The 24,566-nt window shown below is 40.4% G+C and overlaps 1 protein-coding gene across 22 annotated transcripts in view; it reads left to right on the top strand.

Moving 5' to 3' along the window:
• Positions 1 to 24,566, top strand: part of FBXW11 (F-box and WD repeat domain containing 11) — a 140,840-nt gene that overhangs the window by 8,542 nt on the left and 107,732 nt on the right. For 8 of the 22 annotated variants that reach the window (XM_008990910.5, XM_078364546.1, XM_078364552.1 and 5 more), the window contains exon 2: positions 1,112 to 1,273. The exons of 13 other annotated variants lie outside the window; for them this stretch is intronic. Coding sequence is in view for 1 of the 9 variants with exons in the window: in XM_078364545.1 (XP_078220671.1) it covers positions 12,641 to 12,658 (18 nt within the window). In the remaining 8 variants the exon portion in view is untranslated. Of the gene's footprint in view, positions 1 to 1,111; positions 1,274 to 12,537; positions 12,659 to 24,566 lie in introns of all 22 variants that reach the window. One more of the 22 variants, XM_078364545.1, reaches the window with a different exon arrangement.

The following is a 24,566-nucleotide window of genomic DNA, read 5'->3' as shown; positions in this document are numbered from 1 at the left end:
GTTCTCCATTTTGATGTTAATTAATTTAGGACCTTTGAGAGCGAAGCTTGGTTTCTTCTCTCAGAAATCATAGGCTTTCTGACCCTTGGATTGCGGAGTCCATAGTGCTCCATGAAAAGGGCATGGGCTCTACTACCTAGTAGATGTGGGACTTTTCTGTTCATCTTTTTTGAGAATTAAATATGGGTAATTAATGTAAAGGGCTTGGCCAATTAATAGCTCTTCTGTAAGGTAGGTATTACTATAATTACTGCAGGAACATTTTGGCAGTAGTGTAGCAGTTGAGGAAGTAGCAAATTTATGTGCAAGTAAGTCCAGTCTTTTTGTTTTTATCTTTGTTGTCTTGTTGAATGCCTTTTCTTTTTCCCTTTTAGTTTGTTTAGAATTTGTAGTCTAATTTGATAAGATAGAAAAAGAATGTTAATATATGGACAGGATTTAATATTTAATGATGTCACCTAGTAAATTGTTTATTAGCATTCTTTATGATTTTCCCCCATTTAACTGATGATTGGCCATTGTAGGGGACTGGCCTTTACTGAATCAGAAGTTCACTCTTAAATTATATGTTTTAAAACATAGTATATTTTTGCTAAGGGTAGAGGATTTGGTTAATATGTAGATATGATGTTTTATGTGTAGCAAACCAAAAGATTTGTTAGGTGCATAAATAAATATCTTTATGGTAGATATTTGAGCCCTCTCATATCATTATTTTTGGCTGACATACTATTTTTGTAATGGTGCAGGAGCTGTTTTAGAAAATGGATAAGGAAGTTCAGTGTAGCTGAATGGTCTATGAAAATTTATGTGGATGATAGGATAAGTTTTTTAGCTGCTCTCATTTGGAAACTGCATGCTCTTTATCGTGAGTAAATATTAATATTAGGGTTGTTCCATTATTTGTCATGAGTTTTGTATCTTTCTTTCAACACAGAGGTGAGGAATGCTGCTGCAGGCATTTTATGCCAAATAGCTGACTCAGGGGTTATAACTTTTTTCCTGTGCCTCAGATCCACCATTCCATTGACCCTTCCTTCTGTTTCTTGGAGGCTGTCCTTTGCCGCTGGTGCCATGGTGGGTGTATGGATTGCTTTCTGTCTTTCAACAGTTACCGAAGTGCATGTTTGGGATTTTGTTGAAGAAAGCTGGATACAGTAAACGGAAAGAATCTTGGAAGATGCTTGACTGCTGTCTTTTCTCAGACTAGTCTGAAAGGGAAAACCCCCATTCATTCTGGATTGGTGGATCTGAAGTACAAAATATTTTCCAGGTAAGCAATTACCCTGTATTGTTTCATTTTGTGAAACTCAACTCGCTGAAAGAAATTTTGAAAAATATTTTTCTTTCTTTTGTCCATTAATAGGAAAAGGAGGAAATATTAGATGTTTTTGCATAGTGTCATGTTTGGCTGTGTTTGGGCGTGGATCAGTGAAGGTATATGTGGCTGAATTGCTAGTAAAAACTTTGTTTTACTGTAAGAAGGGCAGTTGTGTTAATTATCTTTGAGACATTCTGTTGTCCATGTTGGTCTGCAGTGATACGAACATGGCTTACTGCAGCCTGGACCTCTTGGCTTCACATGATCTTCCCGCCTCAGCCTCACAGGTGGCTGGGACCACAGGTGTGTGCCACCATGCTCAGCTAATTTCTTTTTTGCAGAGATAGGGTCTTGCCATGTTGCCCAGGCTGGTCTCAAACTGCTGGGCTCAAGTGATCCGCCTGCCTTGGCTTCCCAAAGTGTTGGGATTACAGACATGAGTCACCACACCTCACTCAGTTATTTTTATTGTAAGCCCAAATCGTTTTTATTCAGTCTAACAGGAAATAGAGTAAATAGGGACATAATGTTTGGGGGAATAGCTTATAAAACATGGAAAACAAGTGGTAACTTTGAGGCATTCTCACATGATTTATATAATAGTTAATACCTGGTCAAAATTTTTTTTGCAGTTTCATGTAAAGTGGTGATAGTTTATTCTGAGGACTCTTTGGAGGGTCTTCTTGGGAAGGTTTACTAACTGTAGCAACTGCTTATAGAGAGCATGTGCTGTATGCCAGTTACCTTTGTATGCACTTTCCATATATTATTTAATTGGCGTAGTGCTTCACCTGCATTTTACAGCTAGTGAAATGGAGCTCATAAGCATAAAGTGCTGGTTACTCAGGTCATACAGCTAGTAAACGGTAGAACCAGGATTTACGCTTGGGTCTAGGTGTCCTCAAAGTTCTGATTCTTTCTGTCTTACTATACTTGCTGAAGTTTGTACTTCAACTTCTAGATTTTCAAATTGCCTGTCTGCAAGAGCAAGGTGTGATTTTCTACCAACAGGTTTCCACTCAAAGAACATATGCTGGGTCATTGTTTGGCATGGTATTTTAATAATTTAATATGATTAAATGCTTGCTTACTGAAAAATCAGATCTTCAGTCAGTTCATCAAGTGAACATAAAGAGAGACAATGCATTTAAATATTGAAATGTGCTTTATACAGGGAAGTATCACTTGGTCCAGTGAACTGAAACCTGTATCTTCTCAGTCCCTCCTTAGTATTAGTTATTTAAATAGCTCAGTAGCTCATTATATAGACTTCTTTTGGCCTGTGATTTGTCATCCTTACAAGTAAGGCATTGTCAGGCAACATTCTTGAAAGCATGACTTTTTTTTGGTATTTAATATTCTTTCTGGAGGATATCCTGCTCCCTTTCATCTTAAAATTTCTTTATATCATATGTGGACACTCTGATTTTGTGATCCTTGATTAGTTTAATACTTCCACATTTGCTGATATTTCTCCTCTGGTGAGACTGTGGCTCACTCAACTTCTGCCTCCCAGGTTCAAGTTCTCAGCTGCCCAAGTAGTTGGGATTACAGATGTGTGCCTCCATGGCCAGCTAATTTTTGTATTTTTAGTAGGGACGGGATTTTGCTATGTTGGCCAGGCTTGTCTTGAACTCCTGGCCTCAAGTAATCTGCCTGACTCGGTCTCCTAAAGTTTTGGGATTACCGGTGTGAGCCATTTTTCACCTTGTCATCTGAAGTATAGTCAGGTGGTAGTGGTGGTGGTTGCAGTAGTAACAGCAGAAGTAATAGTTAACACTGGTGGTGGTGGTAGTAGTAGTATCAGAAGTAATAGTTAACACTAGGCACTTACTGTTTATTGAGCATGATTCTAGATACTTTATACATGTAAACTCATTTTATCCTTATATAGCCTTGTCTAAAATGCTTGGGATCAGAAGCGTTGAGGATTTTGGAATTTTTTCAGATTTTCGAATATTTGCCATATACTGATTCAACATTCCTAATCCAAAATCTGAAAGTTTCAGTGAGCATTTCCTTTGAGTGTCATGTTGTCATTCAAAACATTTTAGGTTTTGGAGCACTTTGGATTTTGTATTTTTGGATTAGGGATACTCAAACTGTAGTAACCTAATGAGGTAGGTATCATAATTTCCACCCGACTGGTGAGGAAACTAAAGGGTAGAGTGGTTAAATAACATGCTCTAGGTCACACATCTTGTAAGGGACAAAGGTGAGATATGAACCCAGGCAGTCTGGCTTCAGAGAATGTGCTTCTTACCTCTGTTCTATACTACCTGTAGATTAGAGTATCATCTAGTAAGAGAGGGGCAGAAATCCTAAAGACTAAAACCATATATTCTGATTGCAAGAAGTCATTGCAAAAGGAAAAGAAAAAGTTGTTATATATTTCTTACCTTTTGTAGAAAACAGTCTAGCTCTCAGTTTCTGTGTTAGCCATCTAGGGCTGTCAGGCTGTTTCCTAAAACAACTTGGAATAGGTTAGTTTGAGGTTACCTTTTAGAACAGTGCTGTCCTATAGAACTTTTTGCAGTGATTGAGATATTCAGTGTTGGCACTGTTCAATATGGTACAGTGTGGCTGTTTTGAAGTGTGGCTCTATAATGAAGTAACTGAATATTTAATCTTAATTTTAATTAAATTTACATTTACATAGCTACATGTGGAGATTTAGAATTTGCTATCATCCTAGGTTTGGTCCTTGGTTTACCACTTACAGAAATTTGATCTGCTCAGCATGCCCAAGACATCCCCTTATCCCTGGGTTGGACTAACATTAACCTTACAAGACCAATGTGTAAAACCGAAATTTTAATTTATTAATTTATGATGATATAAGTGTGTTGACATGATTAGTATATTCATTTCTGATACGTGGATTTACTTACTAGTTCCTATGTAATATGCTAGTTTAATTTTTTTCAAATGAGTCAGAGAGACCTGAAGACTCAAGCCAAATGACTGGAATATTCTTTTCATATAGGAAGATTTTACCAGGGAGGTAAGATGTCTGCTGGCCTGGGACTGAGACATGCTCATTCAGCTTACTTTTAGGGATGGTTTTTCCCTGTGGCAAAACCTCTTCCTTCACCTCTTCTGCTTGCTTTTGTTTCCTAGATTTTTTTATGATTAAGGCATTTGTTTTTAGACATATTAGTGCATTCAGCTTGAATGCACCCTTGACTTATAGGCCTGGAAAGCCCTTTGTTTTCCTTTTTTTCTTTAAATTTAGTATCCAGCAAAATGTTTTCCTTAAGTTCCCTTTATCACTGCTGTAATCCATTCTGTGTTCATTTTCAATTCTGAGAAAAGTTGAATTTCCTTGCTTTTGTGTGGCCTCTTTCTATTAAAATGAGTTCAGTTTGGGTTATGGTGAATTTGAGTTGCCTATGGATGAATTGCCTAAGAAGAGAAGTATCTAGTAGGAATATTGGCCTGGAGCTCATCAGAGAGGGCAGGGTTAGAGAGAAATATTGGGGAGTTTTTAGATGCAATGGTAGCTGACTAGACTTTAGTACAGTTATGATTACTCAGAGTATAGACTGAAGAATACACATATCGGTATATGGGAATGCCAACATAAAGGAATGCGTTGCAGCTAAGGTCAGAACCTGAGATCATATGTGATGTTGACTGAGAGGTGTTATTACCACCCTCTCCTTTTTCTTTTTCTTTTTTTCTTTTTTTAGACAGGGTTTCACTCTGTCACCTAGGCTGGAGTGCAATGGCATGGTCTCGGCTCACTGTAACCTCTGTCTCCTGGGTTTAAGCAATTCTCCCACCTTAGCCTACCGAGAAGCTGGGACTACAGGCAGTGCCACCACACTTGGCTAATTTTTGTACCTTTAGTATAGACAGGATTTCACTATGTTGACCAGGCTGGTCTTGAACTCTTGACCTAAAGTGATCCACCCACCTAGGCCTCCCAAAGTGCTGAGATTACATACTTGAGCCACCCTCCTGGCCAGACCCTCTCCTTTTCATCTTGACCTGAGAATTTTGTTACAGCCTGCTAGTACTTACTCCTATTCAGCAAATGTTAGCCCATTACACTTGAGTTCTGACTTTCTCTTTCACTGTAATAGTTTGCTTAATTTTTGAAATGTTTTTTGAGAGCATATCTTATGTGCATTTATGCAAACTCGAATTTTATGCATCTGGTGACAAAAATAAGAGAAAGAGAAACAACCTGAACAGAAGATTCTGGATCAAACGTGAGATGTGAAATGGGAATCTGTTTCAGTCTGTCCCAGTTCCTGAATGCCTTTTTTCTAGCTGTGATGTATGTGATTATGGTATTTTAAAGACACACACTTTTAACGTCACAACATGAGGCCTAAATACAAGCCAGCTATTTTATCTGCTAGTCAGTTGAGGAAACAGTGAACTGTTCCAATGCTGGAGTAAAGATTAGCTGTGTTAGAATTATTGAGATACTGTGTTGGTCTCAAGTATGACATATCCTTAAGGGATTTTTGAGGCATATTTTTGTCATTTGCTATTTTTCACCTTACATATTCACTTCAGACCCTAATGACTAGGTGTCCTGCAACTCCACTATAACTAAGTTTTGATAGTGAAAGCATGGAGACATGAAGAGTTCATTATAGCTACAGTCAATCAGTATTTGACAAAGTTTTCAAATGAATTGCTATATATATCTGTGATACAAAATTAATAAGGTACAAAAGGGGCTCGGTGCCATGGCTCATACCTGTAATCCCAGCACTTTGGGAGGCTGAGGCAGGTGGATCACCTGAGGTCAGGAGTTTGAGACCAGCCTGACCAACATGGTGAAACCCTGTCTCTACTAAAAATACAAAAATTAGCTGGGCATGATGGCGGGCACCTGTAATGCCAGCTACTTAGAAGGCTGAGGTAGGAGAATCACTTGAATCCAGGAGGTGGAGATTTGCAGTGAGTCAAGATCACACCATTGCACTCTAGCCTGAGTGACAGAGCAAGACTTGGTCTTAAAAAAAAAAACAAAGTACGAAAGGGAGTACACAGCAAAAAAAATGTTTCTCATTCCCTCTAGCCACCCAGCTACATTCTTGTGTAGCTTTCCTGACGTACATTTTTACACCTTGATTTTTTAAGTAAAATATGACTCAGTTATCTTTCTTTTTTTTTTTTTTGAGACGGAGTTTCGCTCTTGTTACCCAGGCTGGAGTGCAATCCGCCTCCTGGGTTCAGGCAATTCTCCTGCCTCAGCCTCCTGAGTAGCTGGGATTACAAGCACGTGCCACCATACCCAGCTAATTTTTTTGTATTTTTAGTAGAGACGGGGTTTCACCATGTTGACCAGGATAATTTTGATCTCTTGACCTCGTGATCCACCCGCCTCGGCCTCCCAAAGTGCTGGGTTATAGGCGTGAGCCACCGTGCCCGGCGACTCAGTTAACTTTCATATTTTTTCGCCAAAGAGCTCTCAGATGTTTTGAGGAGATAATTTAATTTAAAAGATGCATGCTGATTTATCGTACAAATATACCACAATTCATGTAACCAGTTTGGACTGATATATGCTATTACAGATAATGGTATAAAGAAGTGGTGCATATGGAGTGCCTTCAGGACAGGATCTTGGGCATACTTACTAGGTGCTTTTATAAATCTGATCGACACTTCCACATTGCCCTGCAGTCACACTGCAACAATTTATACTCTCACAGACCTTGAGTAACAGTGCTCTTATTTCCTGACCGTCTCATGGTATTACATGAATTTTAAACAGTTTGCTTTTTAAATTGTTCTTCTCTTTTTCTTCCATTAAGTTTTTATTATGAAAAATATCATATACATCTAAGAGTTGGGGTATAAAAAGTACAACAATAGGCTGGGCGTGGTGGCTCAAGCCTGTAATCCTAGCACTTTGGGAGGCTGAGGCGGGTGGATCACCTGAGGTCAGGAGTTCAAGACCAGCCTGACCAAGATGATGAAACCCCCTTCTCTTTAAAAAAAAAAAAGAATTAAAAAAGTACAGCAAACATTTATGTACTCTCTCCACCTAGATTCAACAGTTGTTAACATTTTGCCATATTTGAGTTATATCTCTGCTATTCCCTCTCCCTTCTCTTATTTTCCCCTTCTTCCCTCCTTCCCATTTCTCTCTTTTCCTTCCCTCTCTTACTCAGTCTTTCCTTCCTCCCTCTCTTTTTTGTTGTTAAAAATTTGAAAGTAAGTTGCAAATATCATAATACTTAACCCCTAGGTTTTCAACATGTATCTCCTAAGAATAAGGATAGTATTTCTCTCTTCCTCTCAAACCACAAATACATGCATATACACAAAACCATATCTCCATATATATAACTACATTATATAAAATCACATATACTTTATACATGTGTAACTACTGTTTTCACATCTAAGAAAATTAAAGTAATTCCATAATATATCAAACATCAGTTAAATCTAAATTTTCCTAATTGTTTCAAAAATGTCTTTTATAGTACCCTCACTTCTTTAAAACAAACCGACAAACCGGGATTCAAACAAAGGACAACCTTTATATTTGGTTGTTTTTCTTGTACTCCCTTTTAAGAACAGTTCCTTTACCCCTTTCCTGGCATTAACTTGTTTGAAGAGACCAGCCCCAGTTGTCTTACAGGATGTGTAACCTTCTTCATTCGTTGAGTATTTCCTCATGATGTCATTTAACTTGTTTCTCTAGCTCCTCTACTTCCTGTAAACTGGAAGTTGATTGAGTTGCATCCAGGTTAAACATTTTGACGAGAATGCTTCATCACAGGTGAAGTATATACTTCATATGAGTCACATCAGGAGGCACTTAATGACCGCTTATCCCATTATTAGCAAGGCTAATTTTGATTCCTTGGCTGAGGTGGCAGCAGCCAGATCTCTCCATAATGAAGGTAAAATTTTCTCCTCAGCTATTAGAGAGGAATCTATGGGACACTATTTTGGCACCTTGTAAATACCCTGTTTCATTACACCCTTTCACCCAGTGGTTTCAGCATCCTGATCCTGAAATCGGTTATTACAATAGGTGTTGCAAAATTGTAGGGTTTTTAAAAAAAAAAATTTTCGAGACAATATCTTACTCTGTTGCCGAGGCTGGTGTGCAGTGGTGCAATTTTGGCTTACTGCAACCTTCACCTCTCGGGTTCAAGTGATTTTCCTTCCTCAGCTTCTCGAATAGCTGGAACTACTGGCATGTGCCACCATGCCCAGCTAATTTTTGTATTTTTTTAAAAAAATTTTTGTCTTTTTAATAGAGATGGGGTTTTGCCATGTTGGCCAGGCTGGTCTTGAACTTTTGACCTCAGGTGATCCACCCGCCTTGGTCTCCCAAAGTGCTGGGATTACAAGCTTGAGCCACCGCGCCTGGTCTCATCCATTCATTATTGAGCATGTACTCTGTTCTAGGTGCTGTTTGGTAATGTGGGAAATACAGAAAAGAATCAAATGTATACCTTGCTTCCAGAATCTTGTAGTCTTTTACTTAAAAATGTATAGCATAGTGTGAAAGTTTATAAAGATCACAGGAGGTAGACAAACAGTGTTGTAGGAGTGAGAAAAGGAAGGAAATTTTATAAGGGATATTTGAAAAACTTATCCTTTGAGTCTCGAGCAGAAATTAGACATAAACATGGATGTATTGGCATAGTAGAGCTTCATAGCAAAGGGAACCAAGTGAACAATGGTTGGCAGACATGGTATTTGTTGTCTATCTGGGGGACAAGTAATCCTGTGTATTGCTGGAGTATTGCTTGTGTGGGAGGGACTATGGATGATGAGTTTGGAAAGGCAGGTTGTAACCAAATCTTGAACTTTAATCCTGTTGGGTCATTGGTCCCCAAGCTTTTTGGCAGGAATCAGTTTCCTGGAAGACAGTTTTTCCACAGACGAGACGGGAGAGTGGGGATGGAACTGTTCCACCTCAGATCATCAGGCATTACTTAGATTCTCATAAGGAGCGTACAACCTAGATCCCTCATATGTGCAGTTCACGATAGGGTTTGCGCTTTTGTGAGAATCTAATGCCTTGGCTGATTGACAGGAGGCAGAGCTCAGGTGATAATATGAGCAATGGGGAACAGCTGTAAATACAGATAAAGCTTCGTCTCCTGTTCACCACCTGCTGTGATGCCCAGTTCTTAACAGGCCACAAGACTGATACTGGTCCACAGCCCGAGATTGGGGACCCCTGCTTTGGGTCATAAGATGCAAACTAATAACCTGTGGATAGGCAGAACTTCACAGACATATTTTATTTGGTCCACATGGATTTTATTTAATTATTTATTATTTGTTTTTGAGACAGAGTCTCTCTCTGTCACCCAGGCTGGACTGCAGTGATGTGATCTCACTGCAACCTCTATTTCCCAGGTTCAAGTAATTCTCATGCCTTAGCCTCCTGAGTAGCTGGGACTACAGGTGCATACCACCATGCCCAGCTAGTTTTTGTATTTTTAGTAGAGACACGGTTTTGCCATGTTGACCAGGTTGGTCTCAAACTCCTGGCCTCAAGCAATCCACCTGCCTTTGTCTCCGAAAGTGTTGGTAATTAAAGGTGTGAGCTACGGCACCTGGCCTGGCAGCTACTCTTGACAATTTCTTTTGTGTCCTTCCAGATGGTGCCTGTACCACGCCTGACCAGATTTTAAAAATTGGGACATTTCATATTGAAAATTGGAGCTCAGTAGTAGCTGTTCTTTTGAGTCAGAGCTTGTACTTTTTCTGTACATAACTCCTGTGAAACCAATTTCACTTTACCTAAGTGGTCATATACATTTTTAATTTTTATTTTTTTCGGTCAGAATCTTGCTGTGTCACTCAGGCTGGAGTACAGTGATTGGTACGATCATGGCTCACTGCAGCCTTGACCTCCTGGGCTTAAGCTATCTTCCTGCCTCAGCCTCCCAAGTATTTAGGACTGCAGGTGCACAGCACCATGTCTGGCTAACTTTTCAAATTGTATTTTATTTTTTGAAACAGGGTCTTGCTCTGTTGCCCAGACTGGTGAGATGTAGAGGTGCAATCATAGCTCACTTCAGCCTCCAATTCCTGGGATCAAGCCATCCTCCCATCTTAGCCTCCCAGGTAGCTGGGACTACAGTGGCATGCCACCATGCCCAGCTAATTTTTAAATTGTTTCTGTAGAGATGAAGTCTTGCTGTGTTGCACAGGCTGGTCTTGAACTGACTTCAAATGATCGTCATGTCTCAGCCTCCTGAAGTGTTAGGATTATGGGCATGAGCCACTGCACCTAGTCTGTTTTTATTATTTTTTTAGATACTGGGTCTCACTATTGCCCAGGCTGGTCTCAAAACTCCTGGCCTCAAGCAGTCCTCCTGCCCAGGCCTCCTAAGCTGTTGGGATTACATGTAAGTTTTTGAGCTTGTGATCCCTGCCTAGATTGGAGGAGGTTTAAGGGTGATGGATGTGGGTTTGAGAAGGGAGTTGACTGTGAAAATTTGAGCAAGATCTGTGGTTTACAGAGATCGCTCTGGTTGTCAGATTAGAGGATGCATTAGAGTAGGACAGATTGGAGCAGGGGGACTAATTCAGTCACCCTTGGAATGTCCTAGGGAAGAAATGATGAGAGAGTAACATGGTATGAAGAGGAGGAAATGAGACCTTTTGGATGCAGAGGATGGTTATATTGATAGCTGCGAGTACATGTGTGTATGTATTGACATGAATGTAAATCAGACTGTTAAAAGAGGCCTGTTTCTGAAAACCTTTGCCTTCATAAATTAGTGCCTGAAAGTTACCTGCTTATTTTTATAACCTGTTGGTTAATTTTGGAAGGCAGTAGTAATAGTTTTAGGCATGTTGTCATTGTAATGCTTAGTTTTATAATATGCAAATAACATGCTTTGACAAAAAATGTAGTATTGACCTGGCTTTATTTCTGAACATTGTGTATTAAGTAAATATTTATAGTGTGAGTCTTCTTTTTCTATCATTTTCCTTATAATTATGGAGTTCAATTTTTAAACAAAAATATTGGAAAGCTATATACTTATTTTTAAGGAGCTTGCTACATGTATTTAATTTTCCTACAATCTCTACTAGAAGTTAATCAAAAGGGTAGTGAATTCATAAGGTCCTTTTCCTCCCCACACTTAAAATTATACCATATTAGGATCATCTAGACTGCTAGTAACTATTTTGTTGGAAATCCTCCCTGTCTGATTGGAGCATGACTTTATCGAGTTCCATTGCCAGTGCCATTATTCCAGATATTTATCTCCAGCTCACACATGCTGAGGGAGATAGACATGAAGTATATATAAATTAATAGACTAGAAGTGAGATTGACTGACAAGCCACACCTGGCTACTGTGTAATAAGCTTCCAGCTTTGGAGGATGAACAGAGATTGGTTAAGAGAGCATTTGTATGTATATGTTTTATTGTGTAAAACTTACATTAAAGAACATGTCTTAAGTGTATAGCCCAATGAATTTTCACATATGTGCACAGCACATTAACCACTACCCAGATCAAAATATAGAACTTTTCCAGAACATTTCTTTTTATTTATATATTTATTTTTATAAAGATGGGGTTTCACCATGATGGCCAGGCTGGTCTTGAACTCCGGACCTCAGGTGATCCACCCACCTCGGCCTCCCAAAGTGTTAGGATTACAGGCGTGAGCCACCGCGCCCGGCCTCCAGAGCATTTCAAGGCTTCTTTTTGCCTGTACCTCACCCAGTCAATGAACTCTCTTTTTTTTTTTTTTTTTTTGAGATGGAGTTTTGCTCAAATTGCCAGGGCTGGAGTGCAATGGCAGTCTCAGGTCACCGCAACCTCTGCCTCTGCCTCTGCCTCCGCCTCCCAGGTTCAAGCCTCAGCCTCCAGAGTAGATGGGATTACAGGCATGCGCCACCATGCCTGGCTAGTTCTGTATTTTTAGTAGAGACAGGGTTTCTCCATGTTGGTCAGACTGGTCTCGAACTCCTGATCTCAGGTGATCTGCCCGCCTTGGCTTCCCAAAATGCTGCGATTACAGATGTGAGCCACCATGCCCGGCTCTGAACTCTCTTCTTCAAGGTCTTTGCTGACCTCTTTCACTATAGGCTAGTTATGTCTGTTTTTGAATTTCATGTAAATAGGATTATAGAATATAAACTCTTGTGGTTTTGTTCCCCCACTCATTATTATTATGTTTGTAATATTCATTCATTTTGTTGTGTGTAGCTGTAGTTTTTTTTTCTATGCATTATTCCATTGTAGATATTCACAATTTGTTTTACTTGGTCAATTAAATGCTTGGATTGCTGAATACTTGCCTGCTATTGATGGATACTTGAGTTGCTTCTAATTTTTGTCTGCTACTATGGATAACAGTTCTAAGGTAAGACGTAAGTACTTCTTTCTCTTGCGTATAAAAACCCAAGGGATAGGCATATATTTAGCTTTAATAGATATTGCTTGTTTTGGGAAAAACTCTCTCAAACTATGTTTTTCCTCTGCTCTCAAACTAGTACAACAGCAGTTACCAACACAGAAGAAGGCTTCTGTGCCCAAATGTGTGGGAGTGGGTTTCTCTCTACTGCTAGTGAGCAATCAGTTCTGCAGTGGACACCAGCTGTATGTTCTCCAATTCAGTTTCGACACTATCTACTTAAAGCTAGTGTCAGATCCCACAAGTTGAGGGCTCGGTCCGCGAGATTGCCCCCCCCTCATACACATACCAGTTGCAAGCCTGGGCCTCTGGTCCTTCTGAGCTTCAAGTTGGGGTTCCCGCTATCTCTACTATGGGTTCGATTAATTTGCTGAAAGGGCTCACAGAATTCAGGGAAACAGGTAACATTTACCAGTTTATCATAAAGAATATTATTACAAAAGATACAGACAATAGATATGTCAGATGAGGTATGGGGGAGGGGTTGCAGAGCTTCCGTGCCCTCTGTGAGCATGCCATGCTCCAGGAACCTCCACTGTTCATCTATCTAGAATGCTGTCCTCTTGGGTTTTTTTTTTTTTTCTTTGAGACAGGGTCTTGCTCTGTTGCCCAGGCTGGAGTATGGTGGCACAAACACAGCTCACCCACAGCCTTGACCTTTCTGGCTCAAGCAGTCCTTTTACCCCAGTCTCCTGAGTAGCTTGGATCACTGGTGTGCACTCAGTTAATTTTTTAGTTTTTTGTTTAGACTGGGTCTTCCATGTTGGCCAGGCCGGTCTCAAACTCCTGGCTCAAGTGATCCACCTGCCTCAGCCTCCCAAATTGCTGGGATTACAGGTATGACCCACCACACCCAGCCAGAAGGGTTAAATTTTAAAGATCTGACAATAGCAAGTGATGGCTAGAACTCTCTACATTAGAGATGAAAGTAATCTGGATACAGGCATCTAGAAAACGGCTTAGCAGTGTGGTGTTATGATACTTACTTACTGGTTTTCATCCAATGGCTCAAAACCACCACAGCCCTTGTTACCGTGTTTTGTTATAATGTTAAGTAAGTTAGGCCTCAGGAAACAATCGCTCTGACCTTCTCCAGCCCTCCTTTCACCTGACCCCAGGCAGTACTCTAATCTTCCTTAAGATCCTTCCCAGAGAGGGTCCTGCCTTATACCCTGGGGGAAGGCATGCTGATGTCATTAAGCTTCCATAAAAACCTAAGATGCCACTGGGAGGCACAGCGGTAGCTCATGCCAGTAATCCCAGCATTTGGCAGGCCAAGGAGGGTGGATCATGAGGTCAGTAGTTCAAGACCAGCCTGACCAATATGGTGAAACCCTATCTCTATTAAAAGTACAAAATTAGCCAGGCGTAGTGGCATGTGCCTGTAATCCCAGCTACTAAGGAGGCTGAGGCAGGAGAATTGATTGAACCCAGGAGACGAAGGTTGCAGTGAGCAGAGATTGAGCCACTGCACTACAGTCTGAGTGACAGAGAGAGACTCCGTCTCAAAAAACAAAACCCGTGTCGCCGGGCGCGGTGGCTCATGCCTATAATCCCAGCACTTTGGGAGGCCGAGGCGGGTGGATCATGAGATCAAGAGATCGAGACCATCCTGGTCAATATGGTGAAACCCTGTCTCTACTAAAAATACAAAAAATTAGCTGGGCATGGTGGCGCGTGCCTGTAGTCCCAGCTACTCAGGAGGCTGAGGCAGGAGAATTGCCTGAACCCAGGAGGTGGAGGTTGCGGTGAGCCGAGATCGTGCCATTGCACTCCAGCCTGGGTAACAAGAGCGAAACTCTGTCTCAAAAAAAAAAAAAAAAAAACCAAAAAAAAACAAAACCCTAAGATGCGAGTAGTGCCTCATTCCTGTAATCCTACCACTTTGGAAGGCTGAGGCAGGTGGATCACTTGAGCCAGGAATTTGAGACTGGCCTGGCCAACATGGAAGACCCAGTCTATATAAAAAACTAAAAAATTAACTGAGTGCACTCTGTGCATCCAAGCTACTCAGGAGACTGGGGCAGAAGGATTGCTTGAGCCAGAAAGGTCATGGCTGTGGGTGAGTTGTGTTTGTGCCACCATACTCCAGCCTGGGCAACAGAGCAAGTCCCTGTCTCAAAGAAAAAAAGAAAAACCGAAGAGGACAGCATCCTCTTCGGTGGGTGGATCACTGGGGGTCAGGAGTTTAAGACCAGCCTGACCAACCTGGTAAAACCCTGTCTCTACTAAAACTACAAAAATTAGCCAGGCATCGTGATGCACGCCTGTAGTCCCAGCTACTCAGGAGGTTGAAGCAGGAGAATCACTTGAACTTGGGAGGCAGAGGTTGCAGTGAGCTGAGATTGTGCCATTGCACTCCAGCCTGGGCAACAAGAGTGAAAATAAATAAATGAATAAATAAATAAAATTTAGCCCTTCTAATGGGGGTATAGTAATATCTATATTGTGGCTTTTGTTTTTATTTATTCAGCTTTATTATGGTTTACATTCAATAAAATACACTCATATTAAGTGTATTGTTTGAGTTTTGAGAAATATAACCACTACTGCTATCAAGATATGGAACATTTCTGTCACCCCAAAAATCTTCCCTATCCCCCTTTTCAGTCATTTCCCTGCCCCAGTCCTAAATAACCTGCCTTTTATAACTAGAAGTTATATTGTTAAATGTGTTCTGGAAATTTCATATAAGATGGAATCATGCAGGATGCAGATACTGTCTTCGCTCTATTATGTTTGATTTATTTTGCTAAGCATAATATTTTTGAGATTCATTCTTATTATATCAGTTCATTCCTTTTCATTGCTTTAGTGGCGTTGCATTATATGAGTATGTAGCTGTTTGTTTGCTGGTTCTACTGATGGATGTTTAGGTTGTTTCCTGCATTTGGCTACTATGAATAAAACGGGGGTGAGCATTTATATTCAGATCTTTGTGAGGACATTTTATTTTCTCCTGGGTATTCTTAGTAGTGGAATTGTTGAGATAGAGTAAATGTAAAGGAACAAACTATTTTTCTATATGCTAACATCATTCCTGACTCCAATTTTTGTTTGGTTTTGTTTTTTGTTTTCCACACCAAGCAATTCTTCACTTCTTTGCAGACACCAGCTGGGTGTCTTGTAGTTCAATTTGATTCTGTCTGTATTTACCTGGAGTTAGTCAGATCCCTTAAATTAACCGCAAGACTGCCTCCGCTTGAGGTACTAGTGGCAAGTCCTAGGTTGCCAACTGTACTTTTGGTTATAACTTGAGGGGTCTCATGATCCTCTATTCATGTTCAGTAATTTGCTATAAAGGCTCATAGAACTCAGGGAAATACTAACGTTTATTGGTTTTTGAAAAGTACATTATAAAGGATACAACTGAATAGTCAGACTAAGAGGTACGTAGGTCAAGTAAAATACTTTACTTAAACGTTTATTGGTTTTTATAAAGTACATTATAAAGGATACAACTGAATAGTCAGACTAAGAGGTATGTATGTAGGGCGAGGTCTGGAAGGGTCCTGAGTGCAGGAGCTCTGACTCTGTGGAGTTGGGGTATACCTCCTTCCTGGTATTGGCATGTGTTTGCCATCCCAGAAATTCTCTGAACCCTGCCCTTTTATAAGATTTTTTTTTTAAAATGGAGGTCACATTACCTTGGAATGATTAATGATTAATCATTGGGCATTGGTGATTAACTCAATTCCTAGCTCATTTCCCTTCTCCAGTCCCTTTCCTTTCCCCAGAGATGGTGGTGGGGGTGGTGAAAATTTGGATCCTTGAATCACATGGTTCCTCTGGCAGTCAGCCCCATCCTCCAAGAGTTACCTCGTTAGAATAAACTCTGGTGTGGTTGAAAGTGGCTTGTTTTGCCGGGGGCGGTGGCTCACGCCTGTAATCCCAGCACTTTGGGAGGCTGAGGCGGGTGGATCACTAGGTCAACAGATTGAGACCATCCTGGTCAACATGGTGAAACCCCGTCTTTACTAAAAATACAAAAAAATTAGCTGGGCATGGTGGCGCGTGCCTGTAATCCCAGCTACTCAGGATGCTGAGGCAGGAGAATTGCTTGAACCCAGGAGGCGGAGGTTGCGGTGAGCCGAGATTATGCCATTGCACTCCAGCCTGGGTAACAAGAGCGAAACTCCTTCTCAAAAAAAGAAAAAAAAGAAAGTGGTTTGTTTTGAATAACAAAAGATGCTCCTCTCAATACTGTCATTTGGGAAATTCCAATGATTTTAGAGGCTTTTGTGCTAGGAACAGGGGTCATCAGGGCAGCAAAGATCAAACATGTTTGTTATGTCACACGATGTATATTTTGTGTTTCAAGTGACTGCCAGATTTTTTTCCAAAGTGGTTGTACATTCTTATACTTCCTCTGGCAATATGAGTTTAGTTGTCTAAATCCTAGTCAGCACTTGGCATTGTCAGTCAGTCTTTTCAATTTTAGCTATTCTGATAGGTGTGAAGTGGTATCTCCTTGAGGTTTTAATTTACATTTCTATGTGCCTTTTGCCCATTTGAATATCCTTTTTACAGGTATGCCTTTTTTTGACTTTATAAAAAAATTGATTGTCTTATTTATGAGAATCTTTTTATAGTATAGAAATGAGTCCTTTGTCAGATGCTATATTGCACATATCTCCTGTTTTGTGACTTGCCTATTCAGTGTCTAAATCATGTTTTTTGATGGACAGAAGGTCTTAATACTAATGAAGTTCAGTTTTTTATTTCGTGGTTACAGTTTTTCATGTCCTTTTTAAGAAATTTTAAGGTCTTCAAGATAATTTTGTTTTCTTCTAGAAGTCCTAGGGTTTTTTTAAAATAACTGTTTTTTATGGTTGAGATTGGGATCAAGGTTCATTTTCCCCCCATATCGTTAACCAGTTAGTCCACCACTATTATTTAAATATACATTAAAAAGCAATTGCAAAATTATTGCAGTTACCTTTTTTTACAGAGGCAATTCACATTTATTATAGAAAAAAATGAAAATAAAAATAATGTAAAAATAAGGAAGAACAGAACAGTTTCCCTTGTAACTACTATTAATATATGGTATGTATTTTTCCCTTCCTTTATTTATACACACACACACACACACACACGTACATATGCTTGTATGTATATGTGTATTATGTATGTACAGATTTATTTTTTGATAGGGGTTTTTGTTGCCCAGGCTGGAATGCAGTGGAGTGACTGTGGCTCATGCCTCAACTGTAGCCTTGACTTCCCAGGCTCAAGCGATTCTCCCACCTCAGTCGACTGAGTAGCTGGGACTACAGGCATACAACACAATGCCTGGCTAAGTTTTGAAGTTTTTGTAGAGACAGGGTCTCCCTATGTTGCCCAGGATGGTCTCGAACTTTTTAAAAGAGCATGAATATTTTATATAGCCAAAGGTTTTACCCACTGTTCTTAACCTTTATGAACATGACATGACAGACTATATTCTATGTATGAAATATATTTTCTCCATGTTTATGCCATTTTAGGGTTTTAATAAATTTTTAAAAATCCCAGTTTGATTAAAGAAATATTTAAATTACTAGTGATAGTGTCCATATTTTTCTAATTTTGGTGGCTATTCATATTTCTTTTGTGAAGAAAAAGGAATGTTAAAATTAGTTGTAGTTCTGCTCTGCTGATTCTAGGTGCAAGTGGGGGAGTGTGGAAGGAAATCACTGCTGCTGCCCTTTTGTGATTGAAATGGCCATTTTTGTGAGAAGCCAGCTGTGGAAGTATTTGCCTCACTCTGTATACTGTCCCTGGTAATGGAAATTGGGTCCCTCCTCTGGGTAGATCCTGGCTCTGGATGCTCTTTATGAAATACTTTAGGATCAGTTGCTATTGGCCTCACTGACAGCTTCAAGGACTCTCACTCCTACTTCCAGCCTTTGCTGCTTTGAGATGGGGTTCTGCTGGGAATTCCTTCCCCTTCTCAGGTAGGCTTTTCTTTCTTTATATGCAGTGAACTCTTATTTCTAGTCGTTTTTTTCTGTATAATATTTTTAGAAATACCTTGAAATGTCTTCTATATGTGGAGGGCACTGCTGGCCAGGATTCAAGTCCATTGTAGTTTGTCTTTTTTTTGAGACGGAGTTTCGCTCGTTACCCAGGCTGGAGTGCAATGGCGTGATCTCGGCTCACTGCAACCTCTGCCTCCTGGGTTCAGGCAATTCTCCTGCCTCAGCCTCCTGAGTAGCTGGGTTTACAGGCACGCGCCACCGTGCTCAGCTAATTTTTTGTATTTTTAGTAGAGATGTGGTTTCACCATGTTGACCAGGATGGTCTCGATCTCTTGACCGCGTGATCCACCCGCCTCGGCCTCCCAAAGTGCTGGGATTACAGGCATGAGCCACAGCGCCCGGCAACAGTCAACTCTTATTAGAAAGTTATCTCCATGGGGGCAAAGATCATATCTGTTGCTTCATCTTCAGTTTATGGCATATTCATTCCCAGCATCTGTCTTACTGTGTTTTGTGCTGCTATAACAAAATACCTGAGATTGGGTAATTTGAAAGAACAGAAGTCTCTCCCTTTCTCTTTCTCTTTTTTTTTTGAGACATGGTCTCTCTGTTGCAGTGGTGCAAACATGGCATTTATGTTAATGTGGTACATTCATTACAATTAATGAACTGGTACTGATGTATTATTATTAACTTAAGTCCAGCATTTATTCAGATTTTCTTAATTTTTAGTTAATGTTTTTTTTCTGGTCTACGATCTCATACAGGATACCCTCTTACACTTTGTTGTCGTGTGTCCTTAGGCTTCTCTTGGCTGTGATGGTTTCTTAAACTGTCTTCATTTATGATGATCTTGACTGTTTTGAGGAGTGCCATTCAAGTACATTGTAGGATGCCCTTTATTGGAATTTGTTTGCTGCTTTTCTCAAATTATTTTTATAGTTTGCCTTTTGAATTCAGGATCCAGACTTAGGTCACAGATTGCTTAGAGTGAATAGTTTCTTATATCTCTTTGAATCTATAAAAAGTGCCTCTCCCATCTTTTTTTTCTTGCTCTTTATTTATTGAAGAAGCAAGGTTGCTTATTTGTTCTGTATAACTTCCTGCTTTCTGGGTTTTGCAGGTTATGCTCTCATTTGGTCTACATATTTTGTTCTTTGTGTTATACATTTTAGCTAGGTCTAGAGGCTGGTTAGATTCAAGTTCAGTGTGTTTTCCCTCAATTAAGAAACAGAATGAAATAAAACATAAAACAAACCTGTGATATTTCCACTGTGCCACAATACTCTTTTTTAAAAAAAATTTTTATTATATTTGATACTTTTTTTAAAAAATAAAAATTACAAATTGCTCGACACATGAGGCCCTTCCTAATGGGCCCGATGCCTTTTATGACTGATGAGTCTGACTGGACACATCTACACACACACACACACACACACACACACACACACACACACACACATCTGATTGCTCTCCTTCCAATTCAAAACCATAAGCAAAAGCTTCCAAGGTTAGTTACAGAGAGAGCTACCTTCAAAAGTGCCGATATGGCACCCATGGGTGATCAGGCTATGCTTCCACCCACAATGGGGTGGGCTACTTTCCCGGGTTCAATCTTACCAAATTCAGTGGTCCGGACTTCCCCAAATACTTGTTCCTCCTCGGTGTTCAGCCACTGGGTGGATCGGCACTGCAGGGCCTCCCTGCTCCACTCTGGCTAGGCTTTTCCACCAGGCAAATACCTGCCCAGGAGCGCTCTCAAGATGCATCACCCCAGTGAGCAGGAGTCCCCCTGCAGGGATGCTCCACAGGGCTAGGCAAACCACCTAAGAGACTTTTTTCCCCACTGTCTGCTGAGACTCCCTTCCTGGCTAATGCACCAAAATGTAGCAGGAGTGGCCGTGGGAAACGGATCTCTTGAACACTGAATACAGAAGGAAGGAGGGTTTATTCAGCTGGGAGCAAGGTGGCATAGTTGCCTAACAGCCAAGCTCCACAATACTCTCTTTTACGATATTCTGTATTTTTTCCAAGCGGTCTTTGAAAACATAGCAGTTCTGTGCATGTGGTTTCTTCTGAATTAAAACCCAGTTTATTGATAATAGATAGTGAGGCAACAACCTGGCTGCTGGAATGTTCACAGGTGGTTGTTTCTTTTGCCAAAGTCAATGATGACACATTTTATGACACTAACAACTGGTATTAATGTTTTAGTCCTTGCTGGGCATGGTGGCTCATGCCTGTAATCCCAGGACTTTGGGTGGATCACCTGAGGTTGGAGTTTGAGACTAGCCTGGCCAACGGGATGAAAACTCGTATCTACTAAAAATAAAAAAATTAGCTGGGCGTGCTGGCGGATACCTGTATAAAACTTTGTATTTTTTAAATTTTTGAGAAGGAGTCTTGCTCTGTTGCCCAGGCTGGAGTGCAGTGGTGCAATCTCGGCTCACTGCAACCTCGGCCTCCAGGGTTCAAGTGATTATCCTGCCTCAGTCTCCCGAGTAGCTGGGATTACAGGCACCTGCCACCATGCCCTTCTGATTTTTGCATTTTTAGTAGAGTTGTGGTTTTGCCATGTTGGCCAGGCTGGTCTTGAACTCCTGACCTCAGGTGATCTGCCTGCCTTAGCCTCCTAAAGTATTGGGATTACAGGCATGAGTTACTGCGGTGCCTGGCCTTTTTTTTTTTTTTTTTGAGACAGTCTCACTCTGTTGCCCAGGTTGGAGTGTAGTGGTGTGATCTTGGCTCACTGTAGCCTTGACCTTTGGGGCTCAAGTGATCCTTCTACTTCAGCTTCCCTAGTAGCTGGGACAGAGGTGTGCACTACCACATCCAGCTAATTTATTTATTTTTGTAGAGACGAGATCTCATTAAGTTGCCCAGGCTGGTCTGGAACTCTGGGGCTCAAGCTATTTTCCTGCCTCAGCCTCCCAAAATTCTGGGATTACAGGTGTGAGCTGTCCAGGCTGGAGTGCAATAACACAATCTAGGCTTACTGAGGCCTCGACTTTCCAGGCTCTGGTGATTCTCCCGCCTCCACCTTCTGAGTAGCTGGTACTACAGGCGTGCACCACCATGCCCGGCTATTTTTTTGTATCTTTCGTAGAGACAGGGTTTTGCTGTGTTGACCAGGCTGGTGTCGATCTCCTGTGCTTAAGCAATCCACCCTCCTTGGCCTGCCAAAGTGCTGGGATTACAGGTGTGAGCCACCATGCCCAGCCTCCCTATAGTTTTTAATTTTCAACTTTTCCCTTTTTCTCCGTTCAAAAATGTAAGAACTTTTTTTCTCTCCTCACTGCCTGTAAAAATGTAATGACTTGCTGCTGGTAGCATATATAGAAACTTTAGTTTATTTCAGAAAAAGGATTTGAGTGATTACAGTGACATATACAGTGTATGAAGATTGAAAACAAAATAAGTGAGAAAATGAAGATGAAAAATGGGACAAAAAGATAAGTCTGGGGTAAAGTGCATCATCGCAGGCTGGGTGTGATGGGCTGCACTTGTCCTAGCTACTTAGGAAGCTGAGGCGGGAAGATTGTTTGAACCCACGAGTTCGAGGCTGCAGTGAGCTATGACAGCACTACTGTACTCTCTAGCCTAGGCAACAGTGGGACCCTGTCTCTAATAAAAGGATGTGAATTACAGATTGTTTTTTTCTCTTAAACGTAACTGGAAATGTCCCCATGAGATTTGTCTTCTGATTCTTCTCTTAATTTGGTAGTCTCTCAGAGTTAATGAAAAATTTATGATGATGATTTCTGTATTCTGTGCTTTGTAGGACATCTTGACTGATTTCTTATAGCCATGTCATTCTTGTTATTAAAGCAATGGAATTGAACAGAGTTTCTGACAAGTTTATAAGCAGTCCAATATCTTGTAAATTTATGTTGGCCCTGTACATTATAACTTTATTACTTCCTTAGTGAAAAGTTCCAGAGTGTTGTTTTCTGTCCACTTTCATGTGTACACATGCAAAAAGCATCTGTAAACCTATAGATTGACTTTAAATAGTTGCATGAGTTCAGCTGTGACAATCTGCTGTTAAGACTAGGTGCTTTTAAGGGGTAGGTACTGACAGCATAGTGTGAGATATTTAGAGGAACTGGGCTAGAAAAATATTTTAAAAACATGGACAAAATGGTCTATAAAGTCTATAGGGTCCCTTTCAGCTCCAGAATTTAGTGAAATTTCTTGGTTCAACTCATGAGAACTCCCTTTTTACAGTTGCCTGCAGGATTTGAACAATGTGAAGAGAATCAAAGACATCCTTGCTGTGCGGCAAGCAGTGGGAATCCCTCACTCTAAGGCTATCCTAGCCCCTGGTTGAAAGACAAATTAATTTCTTAGAGCCTGGTGGACTGTAAAGCACACATTTTATTTTTATTTGAAACCAAGGTCAGCTTAGGATACAAGAACAATGAACTATATGAAGAAGAAAGAAAAAGTGTAAAGTTTGCTATAAAATTAAGGGATGATAAAATGTGCCACTTTATATCTGTTAGCTTTGACAACTCACTTTTCATGCTGTTCTTAGCTAAAGAAGGAAAATTTTTATTACCATTATTTTCCAGATCTCTCTGTGGGTGTATGTATATAAAATTGAAACTCTGCTAACTTGGAACATGTATTTATTTGGTGTAAGGGCCCGTTAGGTCTTTGAAAATAAATGCGGCATGTATTTGAGAAATGAGCAGTGTTTATAAAATAGTAGACGGCTTGTTTACATGATATATGTTTTGAATTGGTATTAGTTTGTTCTGAACTGCTGTAAAGAGGTGCCTGAGACTGGGTGATTTATAAAGAAAAGAAGTTGAATTTGCTCACGGTTCCCCATGGCTGGGAGGCCTCAGGAAACTTAGAAGCTTGATGGAAGGGGAAGCAGGCATGTCTTACATGGGGGCAGGCGGGAGAGGAGGACCTGTCAAACACTCATAAAACCATCAGATCTTGTGAGAACTCACTATCACAAGAACAGAATAGGGAGACTGCCTCGGTGATCCAGTCATCTCCCACCAGGTGTCTCCCTTGACTTGTATGGGTTATGGGGATTACAGTTTGAGATGAGATTTTGATGGGGACATGGAGACAAAACATATCAGAATTCAAAAGATTTTTTAACAGGGCCAACTTTTATTCTACAGGTACTTATTCAGAGTGCTCAGTGAGACAAGACAAGGAGCATGTTAGATGGACTTTGAAAGTTTTTGGAAGTGACAAGTCTACAAAAGATTTAAAAAATACCACTAATTAGGCCAGGTGTGGTTGCTTATGCCTGTAATCCCAGCACTTTGGGAGGCTGAGGTGCTCGGATCACTGGAGGCTAGGTGTTCAAGACCAGCCTGGCCAACACAGTGAAACTCTGTGTCTACCTAAAAAAGAAAAAATTAGCTGGGTGTGGCGGTGCACACCTGTAATCCCAGGTCTACTTGGGAGACTGAGGCATGAGAATCACTTGAACCTGAAAGGCAGAGGTTGTAGTGAGCCGAGGTCGTGCCACTGCACTCCAGCCTGGCTGACAGAGTGAGACTGTCTCAAAACAAAAACAAAAACAAAAACAGCTGCTAGTTAAGTTTTAATACTCTTGAAGGCAGTGAAACTGCATGTATTTAAAATGTTTCATACTTCAGGAGTTTAGCCATCTTTCTCCCTTTAGCAAACCAGAAATAATAGAAGTAATATGGCTTTATTTGCAGAAAATATTTTTAATACCATAATACATAGTTTTGAGAATTCTTGTCTATCAAAGCATCTAGTATACTTGATGTTTAGTAAACTTTTTTAAATGAATAAGCAGTTTAAAGTGAAAAAGATAAAATAGAAATATGGAAGTAGAGGTAGAGAGATCCAAGATGGCCTATTACTAGCAGCTCAGGATTGTAGCTCCCAGT

This window comes from Callithrix jacchus, chromosome 2, assembly GCF_049354715.1.
Source record: "Callithrix jacchus isolate 240 chromosome 2, calJac240_pri, whole genome shotgun sequence".
Taxonomy (NCBI): Eukaryota; Metazoa; Chordata; class Mammalia; order Primates; family Cebidae; genus Callithrix; species Callithrix jacchus.
This window is presented reverse-complemented; position numbering and strand designations above follow the sequence as displayed.